General features: G+C 46.8%; 1 protein-coding gene across 2 annotated transcripts in view; it reads left to right on the top strand.

The window, feature by feature from the left end:
• Window positions 1-23,143, top strand: part of MON2 (MON2 regulator of endosome-to-Golgi trafficking) — a 966,303-nt gene that overhangs the window by 725,429 nt on the left and 217,731 nt on the right. For both annotated transcript variants that reach the window (XM_086919098.1, XM_086919097.1), the window contains exons 25-26: window positions 2,908-3,106; window positions 16,650-17,278. In XM_086919098.1, the coding sequence (XP_086775224.1) occupies window positions 2,908-3,106; window positions 16,650-17,278 (828 nt within the window). The remainder of the gene's footprint in view (window positions 1-2,907; window positions 3,107-16,649; window positions 17,279-23,143) is intronic.

Here is a 23,143-nt window from a genome sequence, read left to right as displayed (position 1 = left end):
CAAAAATGCTTTATTCTGAATACTACTTAATTCTACCCGGGGCATAATGACCATTTCCTCTAGATACCCAGCAAAGGGAGCCGTCTCCTGTCAGTCCTGATCATCTAAACCTGCTCGCATCTCATATCGATTCCCTAAGGGAATTGACCATTGTGGGTCGGTAACTGCTTGTTGGTATCTACCTACGTAATGAGAGTAGAAGGTAGTGGGCCTCTCCGTACAAGGATGTAGTGGGCACAGAGGAGCCCTTCGAGTGGTGGGTCTGGAGTGTTGTCCAGTATAACGCGGTCTCTCCCAAGTTGTTCTAGTATTGGGAAGAGCCACTAATGATCGAGGATAAAAATAGCTCAGATCATGGGGTGTAATTCCTTGGCCTCCTCTTTCCAGGTACCAATCCATTATATGGGCAACTACTTTACGGTCCCTAAAGTTGACAATTAGGACGTCACCCTCGATATCTTTGGGTCTATAGCCCACCCAGGATAATCTCCTTACATGGACAATATCCCCATTTATTTCTGGAGGGAGGGGTCTATTGTTTTTTAACCACTGAATCGTTTTAATTTTCAACTGGGTATGGCCTTCCCTCCTCCCTTCTGCCATGTCTGGGACCCCGGTAAGGATTATAACATATGGGGCTGCCTCAGGAGGAAGATCTATGTGCTGCCCAATTCAATTTCTATTGCTAACCGGGGGGCGTTCTTTCCTAGCAGTAGTCTTATTGTTATCTGACACCTGTCTGTGGTTCTCCCCCCCCCCAGTTGCCCCCGGGGTGCTGTCTTTGTTTATCACCTCTGGAGTGATCTCCTTTGGTGGTGGCGGTGTCTGTTTTGTGGAGTTTAAATCTGCATTTTTCTTCCCACTGATTAATTGAGACAGTTTATGGGCTGTCAATTCCGTTATAGCCTTAGTGTTAGATGTGGCTGCTTCCAGTAATATATTCATTTGGTCACCCAGCCTCCTAACTCTTTCTATCAGATGTAATAAGAGCGATTTTACTAATTGTTCTATACCCTCTAATAGCCCATTAGTAGGATTTGGGAAAGAGGGTCCTGTTTCGCCCATAGCCTTTGAAGGTGGGGAATCGTGTCCCTTAACGGGGCTTAAGCGAACTCTACTTAATTTCGCGCGTCTTCCCCTGTGGGAATCCCCATCTCGCTTCCTTTTTGTTGCAGCCACTTGCCTGAGACATTTGTGTAATACTCGGTCTTTCTTGTTTTTTACACTAAGTTTAGTCGCCCTCAAGGGTTGGGGCTCTTCTAAAGTTGAAGCCGAGGGATCTAAGTTAACAATGTCAGTGCCTCCCTCCTTGGGGGATAGCGATGTATCTGAGTGGTCCTGTAATATTAGCGGAATCCCCGGGTCAGTATCACAATTAACTTGTGTAAATGATGGAGAAGTGGCTGATTGGAGGGAACCCAGGGACGATCGTTTGTTACGATGTGGTTCCATAGACATGCGACGTTCAGCAGCAGCTATCTCAAGGTCTATCTTCGTGGCGGCCTTAGTTAAAAAATGGTCTATGGTTCCCCTAATGGACCCTCCCGCCAGGGAGTTTCTGGTTTTATTTAGGCGCGTAGTCATCTCTAAATTATATTTGTGTCACTACAGCTATAATGAATCGTGTACGCCGAGAAATATACAGTACAACCTTGGGCACTATATTATTATAAACATGATCTGTGCGTATTAAAGGAGTCTCTTACTATGTGTCCAGCTCAATACAGACAAGGGGTATGGTCGGTCCCGGCCCTGTCTGGCCCCGGATGGCCACAGATGGCCCCGCCCTTGTCCCGGGCTTCTCCCGGGCTGCTCCCGCGACGCGGGGGATGGTGCTGTTATTTATGCGCCTCCTGGCGCGATGTCACTGACGGCGGCTTCCGGCCGCAAGGGCTGCTGGAACTGGTAGTGTAGAGCGCCACAATCTCTCCCTCCACTCAGCGGCCGCACCAGGTGGAAATGATTGTGCGGCGGCGGGAGGCGGGCGGGCACTGCAGCAAAACACAGGCAGAGGGACCAACGAAAAAGGACAGCAGCAATTCCTCCCCGCCCCGTCAAGGCAAGTAAGTGGCACCAGAGTTCGCAAAAAGAGGTTTTGAGCTCCCCCCATGGGACTCATGTTCACTGTACCATTGGACTCAAGCTGGACCATACTGATCAGGCCGAAATAGGGTTAGGGTGTTTCTGCTCATGTCAGGAGGAGATCCGGTCTCGTGATTTGTGCTTAATTGTTCATTTTGAATAAGGACCAAGTCTAATTTGTGTAAGGATGGCCTCTGCCTAAAGTGGCATAATGGGGGGAAAAGTGATGGACTTGAATGCAGCCCAAGTGATTGCCAGTGGCCAAGATTAATTCAAGTGATCTACCCATAACTTATTATGTTTTTCAATTGGGACACTATATGTGATGGGTATGCTCACATCTGAGTCCAGTGTTTGCTGTGCTATTGGAGTCTAGCTGTATGTCACTAATGAGTCCCAACTAGATCATAACAAGTCTCTTTTGGCTTTAGTACCCATCTGTACTGGACCTGGCACAGCTGTTCAGGCTAGCCTGTGGAGAAGGAACAGGTCTAATGTGCATATGGCTGATCTCTGCAATTAGTCGCAGTGTGGGCGAAAATCGATGGCTTGGAATGAGTCCCCCAAGTAATTGTAAACAGTTGAGATTAATTCAAGCATTATACCCATCCCTTTTGCTTTTGTTTGAGGTTTTCTTCCATTATTCACAGCAAATTGATCCTCATCTTGACAGCTCATATACTCTGTGCTTATTATTTGCTACAGTACTTTAGAGTCCTAGTCAGCCTAACCTTTGTCTTAGTATGCTGTTATGTGGAGTTAAAATCTCTCTTATGTGCTTACTGTAGGTTGTGGTAATAAAACTATTATTCTTCTTTAATGAAGGTCCTGTTTCATCTGCTGGATCGCGTCCGAGATTCATCTACCACTGCAGACAAAGAGAAGATCGAATCAGGTGGAGGCAATATTCTAATACATCACTCAAGGGACACAGCAGAGAAACAGTGGGCAGAAACATGGGTGCTGACACTGGCTGGCGTAGCAAGAATATTCAACACCAGGCGATACTTACTACAACCTCTAGGTAATTTTGTTAATTAAAAATCACATTAAAAGAGCTGGGAAAAGGCGGATTGCCTTAGCATGGCTGAGCCAACGACCGCCTAAAGTGATGCAGTGGAAACGAGATATGACGGAATGGATGACAGTCGAGATGTTCCGAATGCAATAGATTAGGAGGGATGATAAAGTGTAGGACGACATGCGTGCATGGAGGGCGATGTTAGGTGAATTGGCAAATGACAATACGGGTAGTGAAATGAACGAGGAAGATGGCGGGAATGCACAGGCAGGGCACAGGTCAATGGATATGCAGGAGACAAGGGAGTCAGCCCAACAGGATTTACTGAACAATTAATAGATATGGACTGTACGGTTACAAAATGAGTAGTTATACTGAAAGAGAATATACCAGACATGGCGAGGGAGAGGTGTTTGTAGTTGAGGGTTGGGGGCGGGGCGGGGGGGAGATTACACAGACACTGGCCATCCCCGGAAAATTAACATTGTGGATAACATGAGATAATCTGTGGGGGCTGGAATGGGATAAAGGAACATGCATGTCAATGGAGTGCTTTTAGAATATGACTAGTTTGGAAGATAAAATATGATGTAATCAGACTATGCATGCTATGTTTATTCAGTTTTGATGCTTGTGTTCGCGAGAACATATCAATTGTTTTTATAATGGTAGTGCAAAATATCAATAAAGATATATTTTAAAAAAAGAAAAGAGCTGGGAAGGAAGTTTGAAGGTTGGCAAACATTCGAAATTTTATTTTAATCATCGTAATATTAAGAAAACTTTGCTGGCTGGCGCTTGTTGTTTAGTAAACCATAAAATCTGACTGCATTCTAGTAGATAATGCGGTTGAAAAAAGCAGCTAAACTACTTGTGTAAAATTATTTCTGATAATAATAAAAATAACAAAAGTTACACCTACGTTGCCTAACCAAAATAGCACGTTTAGTTTGACCTTAAAAATATGGAGGGGGAAATACTGTCATCCTTAAAACACTGCTGTTCTAAAATTACCACCACATAAAACAAAATTCTGATAGAAACTTCTAACTACAGATTCCCCAGGTGTCCGAACAGATCTGGAAACGTTTGATCAGTAGTTTTGTGTGCCGGTATATGGTGATGTACAGCTCCGCACTGACCGCAGGATTCAAACCCTGTATGGACCTTTACAAGCAAATGTCTTTGACAGATCCTCATTAGGTTGGCCTGTAGGTACCTGGGGCCAAGCCACAACTAGATGGTCTACAGTGACTGTGCATCGATGAACCCGAAGGCCATACGAGTCCATGAGGCGAAGCATCGGAACACTCCACGACGTGACCGTTCCAGGGTCAAAGGTTGGCCTTTCTCCTGTTCACTGTCTAGGATCCGCAGGATCCGATCCTGAGGTCTAATCTTCAGGTAGGGTGAAAAAATACTTTACAATTTCAAACGATGGACTCTTAATCAACCACTTTACTTTAACACCTAACAAGGTGCGCCAGCGGTCCCATGCATCTTGATATCGTTCCTGAAGTCAGTCTGCATCAGAGGTCATCCTGCAACTTGCCACGACACAACCTGAGTTTCCTATGCCATCTGCGACACAGAGGCTGATCTAAGAGTTCTGCAAGGCTATGGCCCAGCTCTTGGGATCCCTTCCAACTTCCTTGGCACTCCCAATGGTCCCCATGGAGCCGTAGGCCCTCCATCTGTCATACTGCTGACTCGTGCGGCCTCTGCGCCTGCTGGACCCTTCAAACCCTTCACCAGACTTCTTCCAGCTCCCGTCCCAACTCCACCTGTAGCTCCACGACCCACGCTGGTTCCTGTAACATCGACACCTATGCCAGCTCCATTGTGACGCTGGAGGTTTAGGTGTCCATTTTGCTCTATTTGATAGAGATGTCTGGGTGCAGATTCCTTACCATAGAATTTCCCCCAGGGAGCAGACTAGGATCTGGAAACATTTTCAGCATTACACTTGTGCGTCAGTAGAGGACGTCGAGCAATTCCGTACCGTCGTCGTCCATGTATGTGAAGTCACTGGAGTCCAGATAAGCCCTTCCCAGCTGAGCTGACATCAGTTTTTTTCTTTTCGCCTCTTACAACATGGATCTGTAGTATCGGTTACGTCAGGCCGTTTTTGGCCTACTTAGATGTTTTCTTTGTTGAAATAGTGCACTTTTTCCTTTTTTGTATGTGGTGCTAGTGAGAGCCCCATGGCTCCAAGGAGTGCATCTCCTGTCGTCTATTTCGACTGAAGGTGTTGGGGAAACGTCGGATGAACCTCCTGCCAGCGCGGCTCTCGCAGTCACTGCATAGTCCGTTCGCGGGCTCGGTCCATGAGCCATTCCCGTGGACGTCACTCTCCATCGTCGTCCCACAGAGAGTCTCTACGCGGGAGGTTGAAGTAGTGACATACCCTGACTTCACTGCGCCGAGATTACATCTTTCACGCCTCCTCCTAATTTCCTGTTGCGGACTCCTTACATAAGTTTGCCCCTCGCCTCCCTGTCTACCCTGGAGCTGGGACGACTCTGACTCAGATTCAAGTATATTGTTGTTTTCTGCATGCCATTCTTGGGTCTTCTCCTTCCCCTGGACCGCCTTCGGTCCCCAAGGAGGTGAGAGGTGCCTCAACTATGTCCACACTGGCATGTTTGCCCTCGGATTCAGTTTGGCCCTTGCATTCATTGGTTGACTCCATCTCGCTGCTGGTGCATAGCCCTTTGGGGTTCCCACCTTTGACGCTTGTACCCGATCAGCCTACTCCAACAACGGTGGCGCTGATCGATACCGTGCCAGTTCCCCTTTCTGACATCAAGGCATCACCAACTCGGCACCTGTCGACGCCGAGTGCAGATCAAATGGTGCCACCTATCTTGGACACCCTTCTTCTGCTTTCTGTGGAGCCCTACAGTGTTTTCCTTCAGATGAACACTGTTCAGGAGCTAATGAGGACGGCTTGGGGTTTCCGCACCTCATATTAGAAGTTGCCCAGCCTCCTCTGGAGGATAGCTAGCTACCTGAACTGGGGGAAGCTCATGAATTAGAGTCTTCCCCAGCGTTGTGCCTTCTTTCCCCTCCTGGTCATGCTACAGAGGCAAGCTCCTCTTGTGCTAATATGCTAAGGCGAGTTGCTCTGATTTTGGATTGAACTCTTCCTTCTGTAGAAAAATCTACTGATGCCCAAATTGGCGTCCTCCATCAGGGCCATACAGGGGTGGAGCCGGTGCTTCCCTATATGACATTTTGTTGAGAGGTGCTCTAAACCTGATATACATCCAGTTGATCTAAGATGGACAATAGGTGGCTAAATTAATCGTTCCTGGCCACAAACCTTCGCTTTTTTGGAGGCTGTTCAGACCACTTTGCTTGACATGCTTGTTGATGGCACCCACCTTTTGGTGCTCATGCCGCCTCTGCTTTGCGGCGTTTTCACAACAGGCAGAGTGGAACAGAAGCTTAGTCTTCTCTGCTCTTGCTGCTATCTGTCTCCCTAAATCCACCCATTTCAATTTGTATGGGTATGTTGGTCCTTGGTTTCTTTCTCGATTGACCATTCCATAGCGGTATCCATGGTTGTCTGTCCCACCTGCTGGTGACACTCGCTGTGGTATTCCTGCAGGTATTACACTTATTCTTCTTACGCTGTCAGTGACCGGTTAGGGGTCTGTTATGACTCTACATGGGTTTAACACCTGTTGCATAGGTGCGCTGTTTGTCTGACTATGGGCTCCGTGGCCATGAGTTAGGTTTTCGGTATTATTTTTATCTCGTATGAGAATAATTAGCTGTATTCCATACTCTTTAGAGCACTTCTGTATGCTTACACACTACTTATATGAGCCCCTATGGTTTACAAGCTCTGATTCGCATCCTCACTGCTTGCACTTGCACTTGCACTTGCACCGGCACGTCACATGGATAAATAAAGTTTAGTATCCCTTATAGGGACCTTTCACTTTTCTCCTCCGGGCGTAATTTCTATATAGCTTGTTCCATTGAGATTCCTTTCTCATGAATCTTGTGTTTCACCTTGATCTATATAGGGAGTACCCTTTATTCTACCCTTCTTATGTAATTCTGTATCCCCAAAGGCTCTAATTTTCCTCTGGGGCAGTGGGACACGGTCTCTACTCTGTTGTCGAAGTGACTGGCCTGGCCATTATTTCCCATTAGGACATTCTTTTGCCTGTGTCCTTAATTTCTTTGGCGTGCTTCTCGCTCTTCTTTATCATGGTGCACTTTTAATGGACTACTCTGGTGCACAGGTTTCATTCACTTCTTGTGATTTTCATAAGGGTGCTTTTTCAACAACAACTAAAAACAAGGAAGGAAAAGTGTGTTTTGTTCCTCAGTCCTGCTGAATGTCTTGTTTGTGGTTTTCTTCACATCATTTACCTGTGTGGTGGTACTTAAGTGCCGACTTTTTTGACCACCGGTCTTGCTAGCCTTGCTCTGACTTTTCCTGCCTGGACATCTGTCATACTCACTTATTGCCTGCGGGCAATTCTTTTTCCCTTGTCACCACAAACACCTCCTTTTCAGGGTTTATACACGTGTGTGGCATCAAGTTGTCTATATTGTTATCCTTGCAAAGACACTGTATGGTCTCTTTTTATGGGGTAATGGCGTATCCACTCTTGGTGGATTCCTTGTTACTTGAACCTGCTCCTAGATGTAGGAAGCTGGGTCTGCATATACTCTACCAAAGAAGGTATTGTGTACACAGAGTCCAGTGGATCCCCAGAGGTATAGCAGAGGCTAAATTAGATGATCTCTAACAGCTCTATTTGTGGTAGTGTGATCGAGCAGTTAGGCTTATCAGGAGGGTATGTTGAGCATTTATGGAGACAGAATCCAGACAAAATAGTTAAGTATAAAAAAGATATACTTATGTTTTATTACCTGTGCCAAGCAGGACTTGCCACAGGTAAGTAGAGTATACTTTCAGATGCAAATCTTTACAAGGAAATGCAGTTGTGAATGGAATTGACTTCATTACCGGTTTGCATTTGCTTTTTAAACAGATTAGAATACATAGAAATTACTTTTGATTACATTTTCGTTACTTCGAGTATTTGGGGGGATATGCCTAGGTATCCCCTTGTGAACCTTACAAAGCAGCTTCAAGATGGAAGGTACTGAGATGTGTGCTTCACCTCACCTTCCCCACTTGAGGGGTGGAGTTGGCAAAGGTGGGCACACCTCACTTACTCACGTGGTTTTCCCGCCGATTCTCCCACCCGAAGTGGGGGTCAGAACCGATGGGAGCCAGTTGGTGGGGACAGCTAAAGGCAAGATCAGCTCATAAAGGCAGCAGGCCTTTGAAGCTTCTTCTTAGTGGACCCAGTCGTTTTTCTAAACCCAGAGAGCGGAGGCTCTCTACCCAGGTGTCTAGAAAGGTGGCAAATGGAAGGCTGTGGAGTTCGTAATAACCAACTTCCAAACCATATACACTTTATGGCTTTACTGCACTTACGATGTGTAAGAATGGACTTAGACACTATAGGGGTACAGTGCTCATGCAACTGTACCCTCACCCGTGGTCTAGTGCACCCTGTTTAAGGGGTAGCTTGCCTAGGCCCCAAGCAGTGGATTGCAGGCATGACACATATGTGTACTATGTCGACTCTTCACTTTTCCCCTGCACCAAAACATGCAGCCTGCAATGGCAGTGTATGGGTGTCAAGGTGCAGGGCCTTCTAAGGGTGACATAGTAGGTGCTGCAGCCCTTAAAGGCCTTCACTGGTCACAGTGCCCCTGGTACCCATGGTACCTTTTATAAGGGGCATACCTGTGGCCAGAGATGTGCCAATTGTAGGTACAAAGGTACAGCGTTGGTAAAGAACACAGGCCCTCGGAACCTGATTGACAGGGACCCAGGGCACATCAAGTCAAAGTGCATCAAGTATCAGGTAAAAAATGAGGGGGGGGTAACCATTCCAAAAGAGGCACTTTCCTGCAGTATAACAGTATGATTTCGTCCTCTTGGACTTAGTTTCTTTGTTGGCTTCCATGGACAAATTACATTGGGTTCTGTACGGAGTCCTAATATCCTGCTCTCAACGGTTAGTCATTTCACCTATGTGTTATCTTTATTGCTGAGGTTCCATCATAAAGAATATCCCCCACTATTATGGATTTCACTTCTTTAAACGAATTCTGGGTTTTCTCCATCCATGTGACTTGGTATAATCAGGGCTGTAGGAGTGTTACCCTTATACCTCGTTAATTTGGGGGAATTTTTCTCTAATAGCAATTGTACTTTTTTAGCTTGCATCTCTTCTGTTGCTTAGCTTTCATAGCTTAGTTCATGTTAGAACTGTTAACCTTGTTGGGATTTAGTGCCTGTGGAGCTATGTGTTTTACTTTCGTCTGATCTTCAGTCGGCGTCTGCTCTATCGGATTTGCCTTACCGGTGGATGATAAGACTTGATACCTTTTTCTAGGCCTCCATGGGTTAGCCTCTTTCACCTTGGCCTGCTGCTGGGCCTAGTTACAGTCTTGTATCTGAAAGAAACAGGTTAGTGTTAGATTCCTTACCTTAGAATATCCCCAGGCGTCAGACTGGATCCGTAAAGTTTTCGTCAGCAGTACCCCTGGGCGTCGCTAGGGGTCGTCTGCGGCTCCGCGTCAGTCGTCGGCGTCGTGATCGCCGGGATGACGTCGTCGGAGTACTTAGACGCCGCCCTCGCGCGCTGACTTCAGTTCTTCTTTTTTCCGCGCCAGCAAGCGCAGATCCGGGAAGAGCAGTACTTAGTCGTTTTTTTACTAACTTTTTTGATCTATTTTGATCACTTTTCGAGCCGTCCCTCGACTTGCAGTGCCGATAGGGATGCCTGGTTTCAAACCTTGTGAGGACTGTCACCGATTGATGTCGGTGATTGACCCCCACCGTCGGTGCCTTTACTGTCTCTTGGCCGACCATGATGATAAGTTGTGCCCGACTGCCGGGTCCTGACCTCGAAGGCTAGACGGGAGCGATCCCGTAAGCTGCTCGAGCTCCGGCAGTCGGCTCCGCGCCGTTCGAGGTCCTGGTCAAGGAGGAAGTTGAGGGACCGTCAACACCACTCGTCGGGCTTCAAGTCCTCAGGTAAGTTGAGGCATTAGAAAAAGAAGTCGAAGAGGCGTCATCGCTCTTCTGACTCCCCCCTCCCTCAACCCCCCCCCTCCCCCCCCCCCCCACGCTAGCGCGACACGGCCAGGGGTTCGGGCTACACCGCCCACTGGAGCCGCGCATCCAGCTCCACACCCGATGGTCTCTGGGCTGCACTCGACGCCGGAGGAGATACGTGACTTCCAAATGGCCATGAGGACTCACTTCCCTCCGTCGGACCCCGTCGAGGTGCCTTAAGGCCCGCGGGTCCATCTGGGAGCCCTGGCGGGCCGGCGGCTCTGGTCTCGGCACCGTCGGGTGCTTCGGCCCAGGCGCTGTCGGGTGCTTCGGCCCCGGTGCCGTCCTCGACTCCGGTCCCGACGCCGCAGGCCCCAATAGGATCCAAGCCTGGATCTGGGTCATCGCCAGTCGACCTCACGACTTCTCCACTGGCGCCGACCCCGAGTGTGTCGCTCCCAGCGTCGTCTCCAGACAACGCCGTCCCCAGTCTCAGCCGCTCGGCGCCGATGGGTGGGCAATTCACCTACGACCCGGCTCCATAATTTTTTCCTGACTATCTGGAGATGGATGACGAGGGCAACTGGGAGGGGTCTGAGGACCCTCTGGCACTACAGTGCCCGTTGAGCCAGGACTGGGCAGACGAGCTAGGGGAGGCCAGTGGTCTGGACACTTTGCCCGACACTGGATTCGTCTCTCCTCCCTCCGTGGCTACGGAGGAGGGGCTGCTTATAGCGTGGTGTTGACTAGGACGGCCAAGGCCTTGGCTCTTGAGCTCCCTGTCGCGGCCGTGAGGACTAACCTCCTCACTGAGGTGCTCAAACCACAGGTATGCTCCTCGGAGCCTCTATTGCCGTCTAACGAGGCCCTCACTGACGTTCTGCTGGGCACCTGGTCCAAGCCCTCAACAGGCCTTCCTGTGGTTTGTAACATGGCCCGATGCCACCGCCCGACTCCGGCGACCCTAACTTCCTGTCCGTTCACCCCACCCCGAGAGTCTGGTGATCCAGGCTCTACGTCCCAAACACAATTCCCGACCGCTCCTCCGGATCAGTAATCCAAAAGGTACGATCATTTTGGGAAGAAACTGTTCTCCTCAGTTTGGGGCTGCGGTATTTCAACACCGCCTGCCTTTTGGGCCGTTACACCCACTCTTTGTGGGATACGGCTGCGGAGGTGCTGCCACAGTGCCCAGAGGAGGCCCGGGCAAAGCTTACCCAAGCCCTGGCGTAAGGGCGTGATGCAGCACGCTACTCAATACGGTGTGGACTCGACACCACAGATTCGCTGGGTAGGGCGATTGCAAGGACAGTGGTGGTTCGCCGCCACGCCTGGCTGAGGTCCGCCAACTTTTCGGCGAATGTCCAGGCCACCCTCATGGACATGTCCTTTGATGGCCGCCGCCTCTTTGGCGACAAGGCGGACAGTGCGCTGGTGCGTTTTAAGGACTCCAGGGCTACGGCCAAGTCCTTGGGCCTAGGCCAACGCCTGCAAACGTCCGCTTTTTGCTCCTTTCGTGGCCAAGGAAGGGGTGCCCCCACATGTCCAGCCAGCTACAGGTCGCAGACCCAGGTTCAACACGGTTGCAGATGTAGTTACTGCCGTGGCGGTACCGAGGTACACCGGCAGGGTCAGTCCACACCTGCAGCATCTACCTCTAAGCCTTCCTAGTCTGGCATTTCAGGCTCATTCGTCACCAGTGGGGGGCAGGGTCTGCCATCTCCTCCCCCACTGGCGTACCATCACGTTGGACAGGTGGGTGCTGCAAATCGTCTGAAGGGGCTACTCCCTCCCCTTCGAGGCGACCCCTCAAGCCATGGCACTGCAGTACCACCGCATGTCGGGGGATCACTAGCTACTTCTACAGGAGAAAGTTACGGCCCTCTTGGCCAAGGAGGCCATCAAGCGCGTTCCTGGGCCAGAAGTAGGACGTGGTTGCTATTCCCACTACTTTCTGGTACCCAAGAAGGGCAAAGGAGGCCTACGTCCTATCTTGGACCTACGGAGCATCAGCGGCTTCCTCCGGAAGGAGGAGTTCAAGATGCTGACTTTGGCTCAGGTCTTGACTGCCCTGGACCCAGAAGACTGGATGGTAGCGTTGGACTTGCAGGACGCGTATTTTCACATCCCAGTCCTGCCGGCCAACTGGCGTTACCTGCGGTTCATATTAGGCCACGAGCACTTTCAGTTTACCGTGCTCCCCTTCGGCCTTACCAGCGCCACACGGGTGTTCACGAAAGTGATGGCGGTGGTCGCAGCTCATCTGCACAGATCAGGGGTTTCAGTCTTCCCCTATCTTGACGATTGGTTGTTGAAGGCGGGCTCGCCCCAAACAGTCGTCTCCCACCTCCAGACAATGGCCGAACTCCTGCACTCGCTGGGGTTCTCCATCAACGTGCCGAAGTCACACCTGTGCCCCTTTCAGAAGCTCCTCTTCATCGGAGTGGTTCTGGACTTCGTGCAGTTTCGTGTTTTTTCCCTCCGAACAGCGAGTTCGGGATATTCAGGCTCTGATTCTGATCTTTCAGCCTTTATCCTGAGTTTCGGTCAGGTTGACGCTGCGGCTCCTGGAGCTGATGGCCTCTTGCATCCTTCTGGTGCATCACGGCAGGTGGCGTATGCGGGCTCTGAATGGGACCTGAAGTTTCAGTGGGCACAGCATCAGGGCAACCTTTCCGACCACGTCCTGATCTCAGAGAGCACTGCGAGTCAGTTGCAGTGGTGGCTCACGAACCGCGATTGGATCAGCGGCAGATCTCTCTCCCTACCCCAACCGGAGCACGTAGTGATGACGGATGCGTCCCTCCTGGGATGGGGGGGGGGGGGGGGGGGGATGGCACATGGGAGAGTGGGAGGTCAGAGTCCTCTGGTCTCCGGCGGAGTCCCGACTCCATATCAACCTTATGGAGCTGTAGGCGATCCGTCTTGCACTGAAGGCATTCCTTCCCTCTGTCTGGGGAAGTGTAGTGCAGGTGTTCACGGACAACACCTCCGCCATGTGGTACTGCAACAAACAGGGCTGGGTGGGGTCGTGGACCCTTTGCCAGGAGGCTCTGCACCTCTGGCAATGGCTGGAACACCAGGGTGTCACCCTGGTGGATCAACACCTGGCAGGTTCTCTGAACGCCAGGGCGGACGTACTCAGCCGCCGGTGCATGATGGATCACGAATGGCGTCTGAACTCGGATGTGGCGCAAGGCCTCTTTCAGCGATGGGGAGAGCCTTGGTTAGATCTATTCGCATGAAATGACTCCTTTTATTTATTTCAATTTGTTTTTCACATATAAATGCACAATCTACAATTCTTCAAATCCTTATACGTCACGCCTCAATAACAAAAAACAAAAGCCTTCTAGTTCAAAAACCTTGTCATACACAAGCTACTCATCCATTCTTCCCACTTCATACCATTCCATCCTCACACGTACTTTATCACTCACTCACCATACAACTATCATTCACCCTATGCAAAAAATGATTCGTTTTTCTTGAAAACATTCAAAAGTGCCATAGAAAAACGAGTTGTAACACAAATCACTATGTCAAACAAATTCGACATTGTTCACAAATCTTATGGCAAAGAATACAGTTCTACGCGTTTCAAACCCCTCAATTCACGGGGTTCTCATCAGGACCTCAAAGCTGAAACAAAAAATAAACAGACACTCTATCAGTCTCTCTAGATGCCCTGGACAACCTCTCTTTGCCCTCTATTCTTTTTTGGCAACATATGCTTACCTCAAACGTGGGCTAGATCAGCCTATCTAGCAGGCTCACATTTGTCATCTATATCAAAAAAGGGGGACACAAATTCTTCATAGTCGCTAAATGTGACAAAAGAAATGCCGGTTCTTAAAAATATTTAGCAGGCGGTAGGTTTAAATTGCTGTTTATGTAGCAGTTAATACTTGTATCGTTTCCGGGAACCATAATGTAACAATTGTACTATTTTGTTGCCTTGCTATTGGCATTTACTGTTTGCTTATCAAACGTTAGCAGGCTGCTAAGAATTATTCATCTGTCGTTTTACTAATCTTTTTATTAGCTATAACAATGCATATAAAACTTAACTGAGCACAGTAAAATGCCTTAACCTCATGGTCATAGACTCCTACAGCACTTTATCCCTCAACATCAGCCACACCTCATCAGCCGTTGCATGGCCCAGTGAAAATGTCTTAGACTACCGATCTCCCAGGGTGTTGAGAGCCGCAGCCCAGTCGTCTTAAGTGATGCCCAGGTCCGCCGTCCAGGCATTCCGCAGGGCTCTCAACAGGTCAGGGGCATTATTAACCAGTTTTCTGTAGATCGTGGAGGTGCCTTTGTCAGTTATTGGCTCAGTGAGTAGGTGATCCTCCAGAGGCGCAGTCTCTGGCTATTGCTCTCCTTAAAAATATATGCCTTCTTAGCGCATGTCCCTGTTGTTGATATCGGTAATGTTCAGTCTCCACCATCTTGTATTCTTGACGGAGTACCTCGAATTGTATCAAGGATTGTTTCCACCACACATCTCCCAGATGTTCTATGCAAATTAATGGCCACTTAGAGAAACCTCATAGAGTGACGACTTCCCGGAGTAGGTCACTATGCCATTACATATCAACAAGGAGATTGGGCTTATTGCTTTATTTTTAAAGGAAGCACAGATGCTCCAAGCATCAGAAAGAATCTTAAGTTGATTTATTATTGGATAAAGGCCACCATAAGTTCACCAAGGCATGTTTACTTGATTTCTTTCTTTCACTGTTATCTAGTTCCCTATTTCTTTCCTGTTCTCTCTTTGCCTCTCTTTATGACACTCCCCCCTGCTTCCCATAGGATATTGTATCCTGCATGTCAAATCACTTCTCTATCCATTAGGAATGCAGGAAAGGTCAAATTACCCACAGTTATAATTGCCATGTTGGCTTAATTAAGGGCCAACATGCCAGACCACCATTTCTAATATTGTCAACTTAAAGCTGAAAGTCCATCTTGAGTTTCCTCATTAATCCAGTGGGAGCTGCGGGTTGCGTGTCCCGGGTGTCGAGTCCATAGGAGTGAAGAAATGGGGACTGAGTTGAAGTACCATCACCAATGAGTGGATCACTTTCTTGGCAAGGTCCTAAACCCAGTTGCTGACTCTAGGTGGTTCAGCAGTGCTGAATGACTCATTGTGGTTTGACAAATACGTCAAAGTAAGGACTTATGAATGCTTAGCATACCGAGCCAAAGCAGTGTTCCCTTTATCACTAGCAAGACCAGGCTGTCCCTTGGCCAGGCTGCAGCCGGAACTGGCAGTTATTCAGTATCTGATCTTCTTACACATGTTTCTGACTGTTCACAGACAGCTTTTGTCTGGATGGGTGGGCATGGGAGGCTGAGGTCGGAGAGAAACCTGGGGTATACAACTTGGTGACGGACTTCATGTTGTCTCTTTTTATGCAGATGATCTTCTTTTATACCTTAGAGACATCCGAGACATCCCAAACATGAATGCAGAGACATACCATTCTCTGGGTGACCTGCCTGATGGTAACCTAACATGCACAGCCACATCCATCAGAACACATATGACTTTTTGGCCGTTGCTTCCACTGTCGGTGATGGCACCATTGGCACATCTAAAGATGGTGGTCCTCCCTATTCTTGCAGAGGTTTTTCCTTGATATGTTCTGTAGCCTGAATGAAGATCCACTTGTGCATGAGACTCTTAGGAAGTCGATTCTTGATCCATAGTAAGGCAATGAACATGCCCCCTGGTAGTGGTGACATGATTGCATCTTCGAAGTCCGGATGCCACTCTAGCATTGACTAGAGATCCCGCCTTTTCTGGTTTCATATTGTGAGGATGAAACATAGAGTTTTTCTCAATTTATACAGATTGTAAAATATTATTTTATTGATATTGCTTATGTATTCTTTCGTATCTAGGAGATCTTTCTGGGGTGAAAAGAGGAGGCTTTGAGATTGTTTTTTATTTGGGGCAATGTTGACAGTCTGATCACCTGGAGGCCCATGTCGAGACATGTGGCTCTCCATTTGGAGCAAAAGTGCTTTAGTTTGGTTCCTCCAAAAGGATTTAGTATCTATACACCACCGACAGTTGTGATCTGTAATCTACTTTTTCCACTTTCTTCATAAGGAAATGGGTTATATATATATAAGCTTCAGTTAGGTATTACAGCCTTGCGGTTCCTTTGTTAACTGGTGTCATCTCCTGTAAATAGTCCTAGAGGGGTGAACGGACTTATCAAGAGGCTAACAATTTGAAGAAGCAATGTATTGGGGTACACATTAGTTACTAGAGCAGTTTGTCATTTTCTAAGTGTGATAATTTATTGCAGCTATACTATTATTGCATATATTGGTTTTTTCAACCACGCAAATATCAAAAGTACATAAAATGGTTGACTAAGAACACACAGGAATAAAATAATATGTTTTTTGTCTTCCGTATAGGTGATTTCACCAAAGCTTGGGATGTTCTCCTGGATCACATTGAGTCTGCTTCATTAAGCAAAAACAATGAAGTGTCTCTGGCTGCTTTGAAAAGTTTCCAGGAAATCCTACAAATAGTTAGTCCATTAAGAGACTCTGATAGACCAGAATCTCTGCCTGGGATAAGCATGCCTGTACCAGTCCTTCTGGGACCAGTGATGGCTGCTGGTCCTGGAAGGCCTCTAACTAGGATGGACTCGATTGGAGAAAAACTCAGCAGATTCAGTGCTCCCGAGCTTCCGATTGCCATGGATGAGATTGAAGATTCTGCCCTTTGGTGGGCAGCCTGGAATGCATGGTATAGGATTGGCTCTGAAAGCACAAAACCTCCAACCACATGTGACAAACTTGCTTTCATACCTAGCCAGCCATTCCTCACAGCTTTAGTACAGATTTTCCCAGCATTGTATCAACACATCAAAACTGGTTTTAGCATGGACGATTTACAAAAACTGGGAGGAATTTTACATGGTGCAGTATCTGTTCCCATTAGTTCAGATGCCTCTCCTTTCATCCTTCCTTCCTTTACTGAAGCAGTGTTGACAAGTTTGCAGGAGGCAGTGCTCACAGCTCTGGATGTCTTGCAAAAGGTATTCTTTTATTTATCTTCTGTTAAAATGATTAAATCTGACATATAATTGCTATTCTCATTAATTTGTCAGAAAATTGTCTCTCTAACAATTAAATTCGACAGGTGCCAGCATCGTGAATAAACCCAAATGGTGATAATCTGCAACAAAAATATAGCAAAAATGGAAGTAGGTGAGAAGTTGTTGACACAGCCACTGCCTGCATGTATCCACTCTTTCCTGTAGTCCACACCAGTGAACTTGCTAAGCAAGTGTCATCCATTTCGGAATTTATTAAATATAGCTTTTATATATGCTGTGGTCTCAGATGACATATTTTTGTTCTGAAGAGGTGTATGTAATGACATTGTGCAGGTTGGACATCTTGATGAATTTTGTTTTTAAAGGGAGAATTTTGCACAGACATTCTCATTCTCTGAATGGAAACTACCATCAAAATCTGGACTTTGACAGTAGGCACTGTACTACGAAATTGGTTGGAAAAGGTGGACTTTGAATGCTATCTTCCTTAACTTTCCTTTTTTTCTCTTGAACCCATGTTATATCCCCTACTTTATTAAATCAACCCAACCCTTCAGTCATTACCAGCAATGTTAAGCGCTAGTGAGTAAAACATAACATTTAGAGAATGTCTTTTTGATTTATCAAAGTTCTGGAGAGTAGACCGCTATGGAGAACAGTGTCTTTAATTGGAAATGATTACAGCCATTTAGTCAAGGATTTTGTGCTTTGTCATTCGCTCTAAATACTTATATAATGTAGCTCTAGTAGGATGCAAGGCAATGCCTGTTCTGAAATATCAAAATGGTGTGTTATTATACAGCATGTGCAGCTTTTTTTAAAAACATTTTCGTAATTTATTTATTTTTTTAGTTTTCAATAATAGACAAAGTATAGGTGCTGACAACAAGCCAGCCTCGCAAAGCAACAATGCACAGTCAGTGTAGCAGAAAGCATAGTGTCTACAGTAACATACATAGTTTGTGGCTATCATACATCAATTTAGCTACAGGCAGTGCCCGCAGGTGCCATATGCCTATCAACAGAGACATTGCTATCCATCTCGTAATAGACACAGTTAGTGTGTCCAGAGCTTTGCCATAATTGGCCCTCATGAGGTTCTCCCTGTCTCTAGTGATTACTATTCCGAGGGATTTTACTTCGTCCTCTCACCAAGTCAGGCGGAAGCCTGGGTTGTATCTCTTGACCGCATCTGTGAGGGGGAAGATTTGTGACTTGCTCCAGTTGATATTGATCTCTGAAATCCTGCCGAACTGTGGAAACGCACGCAATATTGGGTTCAGATTCTCCTCGGGATCTCTTAAATATAATGTACGGTCATGTAATGTAATGTAAAAAAGATTTATAAAGCGCAACATACACCAGACGGTTTCTTGGCGCTGTTCACTAAATCATAAAGAGACAGAGGAGGGAGGGAGAGGGAGCTTATGTGTAAGCACAGCGGAAAAGGTGAGTTTTTAGGAGAGACCTGAAGTGAGGGTAAGAGGAGGAAAGTCTAAGTTCCAGTGGGAGAGAATTCCAGAGTGAGGGGGCCAAAAAAGAGAATCTGAGGCCTCCATGCTTTTTGCGCCTAAACCTGGGCGTCTGAAGGCATCGGCATACAAGGATATTAGGATCTGCCTTTCAGGGTATATGATGGAGTGTTTGCATTGGTGTTGCCGGAGCTTAGGCACCAGCGGCTCCATGGCCAGGACGAATAAGAGCGGGTAGAGCGGGCATCCCTGTCTCGTCCCTCTCCTGATGTGAAACCTGGGGTAGCACATTCAGTTTATGAGTAGTTTGGCCTGTGGGTTATTGTACAATAGCTGAATCCACGCTAGGAAGTTGGGGAGCCCACTCGTGTCAGAACGTACGCCAGGTAACCCCTTTCGAGGTAGTCGAAGGCTTTGGTGGCGTCCAGAAAGACAGCCACCGCGGCCTGGTCTGGGTCTATGTCTTGCATAAGGGCGAAGAGGGTGCGGAGATTATGCAACGTTTTTCTACCAGGTATGAACTCTGAATGGTCCAGGAGCACAAGCGCTGTCATCAGAGGACTTATTGAATTAGCGAGCAATTTTGCAAAAATGTTGGCGTCACAGTTTATAAGCAAGAGTGGTTTGTAGGAATCGCACCTGTCTCCTGGTTTCTTTGGCTTCAGTAGAGATATAATCAGTGCTTCATACATTGTTTGTGGGAGCGCGCCTGTCTCCCGCTCCTCTTCGTACACATGTTGTAAAATGGGGATGAGGGCCTTGCTGTATGTTTTGTAGAATTCTGCAGATAGGCTGTCCGGGCCAGGTGCCCGGCCAGACTGTAGCTGCATGATTGCTGTGAGTATCGCCTCATCCTCAAAATCCGCTAAGAGAAATTCCCTTTGGGTGTCTCCCAGCCACATATAGAACAAACAAACTTAGGGGTCTAAACTAGAAACCCAGTTGGGATCTCTTTCAAGCTACCTTAATGTCTGATTAAGTCCATTAACATAAGGAAGTGACTACCATATTTGACTAACAGACCAAATCACCAAAACATGGGCCACCTGTGATTGTCGATCAACCTCATTGAGGATTCCCATCAATGACTTGTATAGATCAATATTCTCATCTGGTAATCCTGCCAGGGTATTGTGTCTCTTGATCATTGAGACATCCAGCATACCCCCATGATCGGCTTGGGGTAATGACCCACAATCACTTTACTGAACTATATGATGTTGATCTGATGGGAGAGTGCAGTGCAAAAAAATTATAAGTGTGGTGATTAAAATAGGATAGGGAACTTATCAAAAAACTATTTATTAAGCAAAAGCCCCTTCCAGTTTAAAAGCAAGAACAGTGCAAAAAAGTAATCGCAGTTTAAACAAATAGCTACGAGAGGGCCAACATGTTTCAGCCTATCATGGAAAAGGACCATAGGCTTTCGTCAGGGCCTCTGTTCTATATAGATGCTACTGCTTAGTTGTGATAAATGTGTGAAAAAATAATTAGAATTATAAAAAACACACAAGTGAATTAACAACAGTAAAGGATATAATTCTCCTTCATCTGCCTGAATTCCTCCTTGGCACCTGGTGTATTATCAACATCTGTTGAAAACAAACACAAACGTAGACCCAAGTGAGCTAACAAGGTCTGTTAGATATTAAAATCTTTACAATCTTCTAGAATGTTAAGTACTCACCCAGTGTGCCCGGGGAAAGGACCTCACCTCTTCCTGGACCTGGCTCAGGAACTGTGAGACCCCGCTCTCCAAGAACAAAACAACCCCGCACTTATCAAGGGCAGAGAGAGCTTACTATACCCTGCTCTGTCCTATGGTTGTGCCTAGGGTTCAATGATAATTCGCACGCAGAGCAAAACCTACTAGTATTAACCTATCCCAAAGTAAGGACTCCACCTGACAGCCACACCCAGAGCTACTGCTTGCAACAGTAAGATTCGTTCCATCTATTGAGTCTTAGGTGGTACAGCATAGACTTATTCCACACTTATAACTGAACAAAGTAGTTCTCACAGTGTTCAGTGAAATTATGAGTCATTGTCTTTCTCTCCTCAAAATCGTTGTTAAAAACAGGATCAGAGAAGGAAAAGGAAAGTAAGGTATAGCCCTCGTGGACTCTGTGCCTACCTGTCCATCGTTGTCTCGGTCTGTGACTGAGTCAGGGGCAGGCACTGGGCTGTTGTAAGAACTTCAATTTCACTGGTTGTGTCAACTCAACAGCAGCCAATCCGCATTCACTGCCGTCAAAACAGCAGCCTCTGGATAGATAATCGAGGCATACTTTTGTTCCAAACATTGCCACTCTACGTTTTTGTATTCTATTATTATATTTGAGCCCAGACAGACAAAGCGACAAACTTTAGCTGAGGTTGACTTTAGCTGAGGAGTGAACTCGCAAAGTCTCACTTTTTAATAAATGAAATCTAGACTACGGATTTGGCATCATATGCTGAATCTGCCAATTGGGACCCTACCGACTCTCTTGCGTTCTCCCTATTTCTCAGAATACAAGCTTTTTGACACGTATCCAGTCATTCTGTTATTGAACTACCAATCTGGAGACCATGACATCATTTAGTAGTTCTCCGCCTCTTTTCTCGCGATATCACGGGAGCAAGACCGTCACTAAACTATTCTCTTTGGGGCGGTGATATGAACGCGTAGTCTATATTTAATTTATTAAAAAGTGAGACTATACGAGTTAGGTGGTGTTACAACAAAGTTACCCCGGCTGACTGCAGCCCATTTGTAAGATCCATTGGACGAGTGACACCATATTGTAGTTCACTTTCCACGCTCGCAAAACTACGCGAGTCAAGCGGTGTTTCGGGAATGCTACCCCGGCTGGCTGCACCTTGGTTAAATAAAGATTGATGTTTTGTCTGCCTGGGCTTTAACATAAAATATATAACAACCGTGTGGCAATGTTGCGTGAAACGTTCATTAAACTACATACACCGGGCAAATGACATCATACTGTAGTTTAATTCTCCCTCTCGCGAATTTACGCTAGTCAAGTAGCGTTTCGGGAAAGTCAACCTCAGCTAAAGTTTGTCGCTCTGTCTGTCTGGGCTCAAATATAATAATAGAATACAACAACTTAGTGTGGCAAGGTTTGGATCAAAAGTATGCCTTGATTATCTATCCGGAGGCTGCTGTTTTGACGGCAGTGAATGCTGATTGGCTGCTGTTGAGTTGACACAACCAGTGAAATTGAAGTTCTTACAACAGCCCAGTGCCTCCCCCTGACTCAGTCACAGACCGAGACAACGACGGACAGGTAGGCACAGAGTCCACGAGGGCTATACCTTACTTTCCTTTTCCGTCTCTGATCCCGTTTTTAACAACGACTTTGAGGAGAGAAAGACAATGACTCATAATTTCACTGAACACTGTGAGAACTAATTTGTTCAGTTATAAGTGTGGAATAAGTCTATGCTGTACCACCTAAGACTCAATAGATGGAACAAATCTTACTGTTGCAAGCAGTAGCTCTGAGTGTGGCTGTGAGGTGGAGTCCTTACTTTGGGATAGGTTAATACTAGTAGGTTTTGCTCTGCGTGCGAATTATCATTGAATCTTAGGCACAACCATAAGACAGAGCAGGTTATAGTAAGCTCTCTCTGCCCTTGACAAGTCGGGGTTGTTTTGTTCTTGCAGAGCGGGGTCTCACAGTTCCTGAGCCAGGTCCAGGAAGAGGTGAGGTCCTTTCCCCGGGCATGTGGTAAATAATTTACCGTATATGAGTTTGCCATATAATTTCAGATAAGTTACAGAGAATAGCTCAATCAAATGAGAGGCAGAGTCCGTGGTGTCTGAGTCATAAGGGCTTTAATCATAGATGACTAAATGACTTGAGTCAATGGAGATCTATTCCATCAATACAAGGGTTCGTGTATGCAATGATGGCAGGAAAAGATGTCAACGATTTATTAACAGTACATGACATATATAGTAAAATGACACAATAGCATTGAATACAGTAGGCGTGACAAGTGAAATGCATACGATAAGAACACATGTGCGTAGCAAAAAGGCGTGAACATGGGTGTGCACAGAGGCGTGTACTAGAAACGTCACAGAAAAGTGTCATAAGTGGGTGGATGCTTAGAGAATTCTTGCAGAGTCAGCTGAAACTCATGGCCTGGATGCGCGCACAGCTAATATGACGTGTGATTGACGTGCATCTGGAGGAAGCTAAGAGTCTGACTTTTAACGCTAGTAGAAGAGACAGAAGTCTGGCATGTCAGATCGACCTGTTCCTAAAACATATCTGATATCTGGTGTTTAGAGGATGTTTAATCTGGAGTAAAAGGTCTTTCGGGCAGAGGCTATTCTATACTGAATGTATGCGCGTCTGGGTGT

Source organism: Lissotriton vulgaris, chromosome 1_1 (assembly GCF_964263255.1).
Source record: "Lissotriton vulgaris chromosome 1_1, aLisVul1.2, whole genome shotgun sequence".
Lineage (NCBI taxonomy): Eukaryota > Metazoa > Chordata > Amphibia > Caudata > Salamandridae > Lissotriton > Lissotriton vulgaris.
This window is presented reverse-complemented; position numbering and strand designations above follow the sequence as displayed.